This window comes from Rhinatrema bivittatum, chromosome 6 (genome assembly GCF_901001135.1).
Source record: "Rhinatrema bivittatum chromosome 6, aRhiBiv1.1, whole genome shotgun sequence".
NCBI lineage: Eukaryota > Metazoa > Chordata > Amphibia > Gymnophiona > Rhinatrematidae > Rhinatrema > Rhinatrema bivittatum.
Window position 1 is genome coordinate 260,629,413 of NC_042620.1, and position 9,072 is coordinate 260,638,484.

The 9,072-nt window shown below is 43.6% G+C and overlaps 1 protein-coding gene across 1 annotated transcript; it reads right to left on the reverse strand.

Moving 5' to 3' along the window:
- Positions 1 to 1,661: 1,661 nt before the first annotated feature.
- Positions 1,662 to 8,166, reverse strand: LOC115094188 (nuclear fragile X mental retardation-interacting protein 2-like). Its single transcript, XM_029606978.1, has 5 exons — positions 7,862 to 8,166; positions 6,999 to 7,431; positions 4,289 to 5,455; positions 4,101 to 4,133; positions 1,662 to 2,981 (listed from the first exon to the last, which is right to left on the reverse strand). Exons 2-5 carry the CDS (start codon positions 7,129 to 7,131, stop codon positions 2,932 to 2,934), a joined length of 1,383 nt encoding a protein of 460 aa, XP_029462838.1. The 5' UTR covers positions 7,132 to 7,431; positions 7,862 to 8,166; the 3' UTR covers positions 1,662 to 2,931.
- Between the last annotated feature and the right edge of the window lie 906 nt (positions 8,167 to 9,072).

Consider the following 9,072-nt stretch of genomic DNA (forward strand, 5'->3'; position numbering starts at 1 on the left):
TGCTCTAATTCCAAGACTGTTCTGGGTTTTTTTTTAAACCCGAACCGGTTCAAGACCACAGGTTTTGCACCACCTCCATCTGCTAGAGACAGAGAAATACTGAGGAGACGCAGGTAGCACTTAGCCTTAAGAGGGGCACTCTCGAAGTTTTTCTCTGTCTCCATCTGCTGGAAGGGAGGCAAAACCCAGCTGTCCTGGACTGATCCAGGTACGTACAGGTAAAAGATTATTCATTATTTCAACTTAAGGCAGGAAAGGAAAATAAAAAAAAATGAGGATTAACCAGATTGTGCGGGCAAAAGGCTAACCCCCCTTCCCCATAGACAACTTTAGAAAGAAATGAAAAATGAGAGAATCCACACACTGGAGTTTGAACATTGAGGGGGGGGGGGGGGGGAAGATGCACCCCCTCCCCACTAATCCACACCAATCTCAGGCTGGACATATATTAAAAGTGTGCTTATTAGTGGATTAGCAGGTCACTATGAGTTTGACCTCAGTTTACCACAATGATGTTTTGTTTTTTTTTACTGACCAGTACCTCTCATTTAACAGGCAATCATCTGTACCATTTCCCCATTGTTACAATTTCCCTGCCCTTTCAGTGCTCTGTGGGTAATTTTGCCAGAATGTTCTGCTAGAAACTATTTGGCTCCCCCCAACCCAGTCTTCGAGCCTCATCGAACAGGTCTTGCTTTCAGGATACCTACAAAAAAATATGCACGAGCTATGTTGGCATCATTGAAGACCGCAAATAAAAACTCATTGAATGCGTATCCATGATGGATAGCCTGAGAACAAGACCTGTTAAATTAGGCTTAAGGACCGGCTTGGGGACATGGGATTAAAAAAAAAACACAAAACAAAAAACTCTCCTCTCTCATCTTGAGCCAATACGGCTGTTGCCTCGTATGAAGAGTTATGAAAGAAAATGAAGAACCAGTTATTTTTAGGAGCGAGACTACCTGCAAGTTCTCATGAGCCTCCTCGCTGACGGAGATCCGACCCCCTTGCCAGTCTGACACGAGGGAGGCAGCCATGGCAGGCGGTAGGAAGCAGCTGCAGCACTGGTCGCATGGGGCTGGAGTGGGAGAGCACTGGCACACGCAGATCAGACTTTCTTCGGGATAGGTGTTTTCATCCGGCGTAGCTGGCCTCAGGCCCCACTCCTATTACACATGGCTCTCCTCAGGAGTCATCCTGCATAGCCTCTCTCTCTCTCTCTTTCCTAGCTGTGTTCCAAACTCCTTTCCATTTGTTTCTCATCAGAAAGGTGACCTACTCAAGCCTTTTCCTGCTTTTCACCTATTTATTGACAAATGCACACCCCTTACACTAGCTGGTGGGGGATGGATCAGTCATTACTTCCCAAGTTTTGATTTTGCAATTTAAATCCGCTTTCTGATCTTTCCCAGGTTCAAGTCTCTATTTCTGTGTAAGCAAATACCCTAGTTGGCACTAGAACGAGCCATGCTCTGCTACAGCCATCATCGGTTCTATGAACCATCCAAAAAAAAAAAAAAAAAAAAAAATTCCTCCTCCTTTTGGATTTGCCCAAAGCTCTGTACTCAACCAGAGCTATTTCTTACCACTGGAGAGATTAATAGATATTCCTCACTCTAACAATTGCTCAAATGCTGAGCATACAAGCACAAAGTTAACATGTTTATTAATTTATTCATATTTGCTTACTCAATTACAACACACAAACAGGTGAATTTTCAAATGAATTACGCATGTAAATGTAACATACTATTGCAGCAATTTTCAAAAGCCATTTATCCGCATTAAGTGCGCTTAACACGGGTAAAACCTATTGACAATTCAATGGCCTAGATTGTAGCAATTTTGAAAAACCCACTTACATGGGTATAGTGCATTTACACGTGTAAAACCCAGTTTCAAGCGTGTAAATGCTTTTGAAAAATCAGGCCCAATGTATTTAAAAGTTTCAGGAGTTCAGGTTCCTGTTCAGGCACCATTGAGAAGAAACATCACAACTGAAATCAGAACCAGCAATTTTCTGGTCTAGAACCTTTAGTTCAACCCAACAGCCAAAAGGAGGCCTTCGTGTTGGTGAAATTATATAATCATTGCTAGATTTAGTGGTGGGAGGTAACTATTACAAATAAAGAGATGGGAACTCATTGCACCGTTGGGACTGGAAAGATTGAGAAGTACTGGACTGGGCTGTAATTGCAAAAGGGAACCCCAGCATACTGCAATGCTAACACCTTAGGCCGTGAGTCAATAAGAGCTCTACTAGCCACATACACGCTAAGCACTGCAGCTGAAGGATATTATAATATTCTCTAGATCACAGAAGACAAGGTTTGCCGCTATGTGCTACAGCTAAGCCTCTTTAAGGGCTTAGAGTCTCCTGTGTTTGTGCCTGTTTTTTTAACCAGATCTATGGCCCGCTCCCCTCCCCCAAAATCTGAATATTCATATCAAATGTAGGGAAATAAATTAAGCACACACAGATTTCAGAGATGCATTTAAATATATATTTTTTCTTTCTATTTGATCACCAGTTGGGAGTTTAACATGTACATTTTTTTTTTATTCAAAAAGACATACTCTCTCCTGAAATTAAGGTGTTTGCTTTAAAAAATTATTTTTGTTTTTAAAATTTCTGCTAACAAAAGAAAAAAAAAAACCAAACAAAATTTAAAAGGTGCATTCTGTTAGGAGCACAAGGGGGTGAGGGGGAGGGGGTGTCCGCCTGTGCCACTGCCAACCCTCTCCATAAGAGCGCATAATTACACATTAAAGTGTGTACATATGAAGGCTGGCATCTCCCTACCCACCTCGTCCATGTTTCAAGTTTACTTTTAAAATTTTTTTTGCAATATTTGTTTGAAAATGGAGGCAGTGATGGGGAACGAGGGGAAAGCAAAGGGATCCATAAGCGGCACTGGAGGTCTAGTTTTAACCTTTTCCATCGGTGGACTCGGAATACATGACGACTCTTGCTGGATCTGGGGAGAAGAATGGAGGGAGAAAAGCAGGGTAAGTAGAAAGAGCAGAAAGGTCCATTAACAGCGCTCCCATTTCACCAGGAAATCCCTTCCTGTACTATGTACTCTCTCACCCACAGGCTAGTCTAAATTGCTTCCCACCCACAGCCAGCACGACACTCTCCCCAGCCAGAGAACCACACCAAGAGTTAATGCCTCTCCTCCTCCTTAAAAAGGGATTCTCACAAACCCACAGCCAGCTCAGTCCTTCCTATAGCTATGGCCCCTAGCTTAACTACCTTCACTACAGAGTACTTCTTTCAGACAATTCTATACCAGTGGTTGCGGCATTTCCACTTATTACGGTTTCCTATAAGTAGCACTGTGAGAGATTCTTTTATGGAATCTATGCAGATTGTGCATAAGAGTTGTGTAGACAGATTTCAGTCAACAATGCATGCGACAGCTTCATGCTGAACTTTTATCGAGCTGTCCACGCAAAGTGCTACAGAAGTAGAACTCTCATTTTCCGTTTTTAAATTTTATTTAGTCTGGTATTTCAATGTTAGAACCAAAAAAAAAAAAAAAAAGAGTGAGAAAGTGACTTCTGATTTTTCTCCTGTCATTTTTCCACCAATTTATTTTTTGTTCTAAGAAGAACCCTTACCCATAACAGAGCTAGGTATGGTCTACAAGCAGTGCCCAATACTCCCTCAGAGGTCCTATATATGGTAAGAATAAGGAGGCAATTTAGACTAGCCTGTGTAGTTAAAGTACACATGCCCTTTTACAAAGTGCACTTTGTTGCTAATTTTCCAGGAGAAACTACCCTGGGTGTTCTTCTTTGAAAATTAGGTTGCTTAAAGAAGTATCTGGGTACTTGCTATTTGTGCAGATGGCAGAGGGAGGTAAAACAGCACACATTCTTTTGAAAATCCATGTGCATGAGCCACTTTTCCTCCCCCAACTTTACCGCACTCCCAGAGCACCTTATAACCCAGCTAAAAGCACAAGCACTAAGGAAGCCCACTTATTCTTAAACCAGACAGGAGGGCTTCTTTCATACAGGCCAATTTACCCAGGTAAATGGCTAAAATAATTGCCCTCTAAAGCAAGCAGCATTGTACAGCTTAACTTTACCTAATTTGTGCAAATTCCATAGCCGATCCCATTCTAGAAAAGAGAAAAAATAATTAGCATTTACATTATAACACTGAAAATGTTTCAACAATTTTCTTTTCTATTCAGTTATTGCCAATGCACTTCAGTCCTAGCTTGCAACACCGACTGCTATTCCAGCAGGAATATTTTCCTTAACACTAACTTACCTTGCATGTGGTACCACACTGCTGCTTCCCAGTCCTTCACACTTCCCGATTCCCAGCATGCTTGGTGCTCCCTCTCTTCTGCTATCTCCAGGACATTTGTGAGGACGAGGGGAGGTGCCTCGGCTGTAGACACCACTTGCCCAGCATTTGGGTCATTGATAAAGGAAAGCCCCCACTCATTCTGAAAAATGGCACCCAGGTGCTCTTTAGACTGGGAATGTGCACAGGTTGGAGAGCCAGGGGCACAGTGTCCATTCTCGCAGGTCAGCGAGGAGTCCAAAGAATGTGATTGTGGCTCTGGGGTTCCAGGGGGTGTGGGAACAGCCACAGCAGGACGAAAAACAGTAGTAGTGATAGCAGCTGTGCCATTCCGATATGGGTCATTTTGGCTGGTGGACAGCACACAATTGGGCAAACTGTTGGTAGTCTTCACTGCAGAGGCAGGCACCATGGTGGTCTTGGCTGCTGGAGACACAGCAGGCTCTGGGGCTCTCTTCTCTAGGTTTTCTTTCACCTTGCTAGCATAGCTGATCTTCGGCAAGGTGCGGGCAGTACTGCTGTCCACTGGGAAGACCGGAGGTTGCTTGAAGAGTGACCAGGTCTCCTCTCTCCCAGCTGTAGAAGGGGCTGACTTCCCTTCGACCTCTTCACGCAGCTGAGGGGGATCTACAACTTCTGGTGCCCCATGTGGGGAGGCAGGACAGCCCCCAGTTTTCACACTACCAGTACGAACAGGTCGGCGCTCAGGGGAGTTGCCCTTCAGTTCCTCAGAAGACCCCAAAGGGTCCTTGCTCTTCTGCACCCGTGTATAGCCCCGGCTCTCAGCACCGATGCCACTTGACTGCTGAGGCCGATACCCATTGATTGCACTATTCTGCCGAGGACCCCAGTCCCTCCTGAACTTCCTCTCAAAGTCCCTGAAGTTCCTCCTGAAGCCTGGCTGAAAGGGCCCTGAGCGGTCAGTGTAGTGTGACTGGTGCCGGTGGTAACTATAATGGTGAGATGGAGGTCTCTGTGTTTGACGGGGGCCTGTGGTCTCCCGCTCTGAGATCTGTAGATTACGGATGTTTAGGCTGTTGGATGGACTCAGCGGGGTGCTCTCCTCACTCCGACTGGACACCGCTTCAATCTCTGGGTCAGGACCGCACCCTTTAGTGTCCCAGGACCCTGAGGAGGAGGAAGAAAACTGAATTCACTGACAACTCAGAGAATTATTCCTAAATCCAGTTGGTTAACATGGTACGGTGCAATTTCTCAGTGGACAGAAGCCCTCAGCTTTAAATACATCAGAAAAAAAATCCCACAATACTACTAAAAATTAAAAGCTAGTTATAACTATATCCTGAAATCACCTTTTTTTTAAAAATATTAATTGCTGATTTTTAGAAGGTTAGAGCAGGACTGAAAAAAAAAAAAATCACAGGCACACTGGACAACCTATGTACCTTAAAAAATTCAGCAGCTCACACTGGCCTGGAGAGAAGTCAGGTCAGGTCCAAAAGAGGAGAGGATGGGAATGGAAGAGGACAGTAGAAAATGGATCAAAAAAAAAGAAAAAAAAAAAGACAAATTATACTAACAAAAAGGAAAAAAATAGATTCATTTTTTCCCATGGTTCTTAATTTAAGCTGGCACCCAAGTTTTCTAAAAATATTTTCCATCATCAGGGTAGAAGACTGGCAGATATTCCAAATTAGATTTGAGGGAGATAGACTCAGGAGTAATATAAAGAAGCATTTTGTGATCAGACTGCTGCCTCCCCCAGCAGACACAGAATTGATATCAGTATTAGAGAAAAGCAAGGAACAGGCACAGAGGATTCTCAGCAGTGGAGAAGCAAGGAGGTAAAATCAAAGACTGAACATGGGACTTCAGTGTCATTGCTGGTAGGGAGAACAGAATTATGCACAGGGCTGGATGATTTTTCTGCCATAAGTTTTGATATTCCATAAAAGTACAGTTGCATTTTAACTTCCACCTCCAATATACTCTTGCTAGATAGTCTGTGAGGCCATGGCCCTCCCTTCCTCCCTCTTCTTCCAGTTAAAGTAAAATGCCCCATCACCTCGTGCTTCTCTAAGAAAAGGATCTTAACCACCAACTAAACAGCTAGCTACAGGAATTATAACATTTTCATCAATACACCAAGGATGGGAGCCAACTAAACTTCCTACAGGGGGGGAAAAGGGTACCGTAATACGAGTTTAGTATATGTGACTAAATTTTAATACCAGAAGCCCTATTTTAAAACACCTTTTTTTTGTGGGCGGAGACTGTGCTTGGGAGCATATTAAGCTGAATTTACATTCTGGAAATTTTGTTTCAAGGAATTTTATTCTACTACTATTTTATCCCCATATAAAAATTCCTAACAATCTATCCTATATCTTTCTTCTCCCCATTTGCAGGGAAATTCCCTATAAAAGTCTTTCAAACATCACATGTAGTTTATTCCAATATAAGTAGGGCAATATTAGTGAATGGGGCAGGGACATGAAAACCCTCCTCTTCAGGTTTCTTCTTGTACGGTCAAGGAACACTCAAATCTCCTATCCATTGTACAAACACTGTCTGAAAAGATTTACAATTAATATACATTTTGGTCAGTTCTAACCCAATAATTCTCTCAGTTCAATCAACAATCCCACAACGTATCTACTTTTAGGGTCTCCTCAGGATGTCCCCCTCCCCCTTTCCACAAGCCCCATACCTGATTTGGTCCTGATACGATCCTTCAGCGGCTCAATTTCTGCCTCTCCCTTGTAACACTTCTCCTTCCTGCGACTTGGCCACAGCTCCTGGGGGTTCATATTCTCATCACTGGCAACACTACCCTTCTGCATAATCTATTTTCTATTTTCAATGAATGTTTCCACAGATATTTAAAAATGAAAAATAAATACAATACACTTAGAAAGAAGATTCCTTAATGTTAATTTAGTGAGAAAAAAAAGTCTTTTTAAATGGGAAAAGAAGTTAATGTGCTTTTACAGACAGGATCAGCTTTTGCTTTTCAAAGGTTACTTGGGTAGAGGATTTTGTTCCTTGGCTTGGAGGGTACGAGAGTTGCTGCTGCTTTTCCTCTTTTTTTTTTCTTGAGTGTTGGGGCTGATGCACCAAAATAGTGTGTAACCTACGAACACCTGCAGGAGGCACACACAAAGCAACACAAGATTACACAATGTAACCAATTCTACAAGGCCTGAAAGACACCCGCCATAGCTTCCCAATTATAAGATACCTTCCCGTAACTCCCTAATTTCTGAAAACATCTATTTTAATGGCCCAGACCCGAAGGAGACACTCACTATAACCAACTAGGCCTCGAAGGGTATCCCCCCGCCCAACAGCTCACCAAGCCAGAGGTATCCCAGGAAACTCCCCAGAAGAGAAAGCGACAAGCCTCGTAAGTCGCAAAGCCTAAAGTACACCAGCCATTTCTGTAAAAGCCATTCTCTAAGTTGCCAGGCCTGAGGTACATCAGGTAACTCCCAAGAACTGAAAAAGCCACTCCCTGTAATTCACTGGGCCTGAGATATCCCAGGACTGAAAGAAACACTCGGTATAACTCACGCGATTTAGCTGGACGCGGGGAACTGCTTGAGCAGCACGGAGAAGCCCCCAGGAAGCAGTAACCTTGCAGATCTCGGCGGCGGCAGCAGTCAGAAAGAGGATCTGATCAGCCCAAACTCGGAGCATGTGACTGCTCCAGAGAATGGAGTCCGACGTAAACGCAGCCTCACCATCCACAGGAAGCAGATTCGCCAGAAGAAAGAAGCAGTTGATGAGACGTCATGAGAGGGGGAGCAGCCATTCGAATCGCGGTCGTGCGAAGGCGGCGGGCCGGATGCAGACACAGCCGGGGGAGGAGTCAGAGGACGTGCGGGGCCTGCCATGACATAGGAAGCATGTTTGCTAAAGCGATTTTAGGGAGACAAAAGGAGCAGAGTTTGAGATGCGCAAGGACACCATAGCGTCGCTTTCCCCCCTAAAAAGAAAAGTCACAGAAACAGTATTTAAGTTGAAACTATTGTTGCTGGGAGGGTTCTGTGACAACATAATTTTATTAAGTATATCCAAATAATTAAAAACTGTGCACGCTATTTAAAAGTCTGCATGTTTTGTCAAAAATCACAATACAATCAATCTTTAATATTTTTAAAACTACAACACAGAAAAAAAAGAGTTAATATTTAAACACAATGTTTACTTTTATGACAATTCCCCCAGCAATACTGTAAAGGTACCGCATAAAGCAATGGCCTATTCTTTCTCCTCTGCTCATCCCCACCTCTCTAGTTTACTCCCCGCTTAACCTCCCAGCTTGCTCAACCACAATCTCTCCCCCGTGGGTCCTCCCCCACTCAATATTCCTTTCCCCCGCCCCAGTCTAACTCTCTGCTTTCTTCCTTTTGCTTGTCCCCATCACTCTCCTTGCCTTTCCCCATTATTCTCTTCCCCAGCCCATCCTGCCACCCCAATGATCACCACCCTCTCATTCTCTGAGCCTACATAAGAAGTTGCCATACTGGTTTATATCGTGGGTCCATCAAACCCAGCATCCTGGCCAATCCAGATTACAAGTACCTGGTAAATACCCAAACATTAAATAGATCCCATGCTACTGATGCCAATAATAGCAGTGGATATTCCCTAAGTCACCTTAATAAATAGCAGTTTATGGACTTTCCTCCAGAAACGTATCCAAACCTTTTTTAAATCCAGCTACCTTAACTTCCCTAACCACAATCTCTGGCAACAAATTTCAGAGCTTAACCATGTGT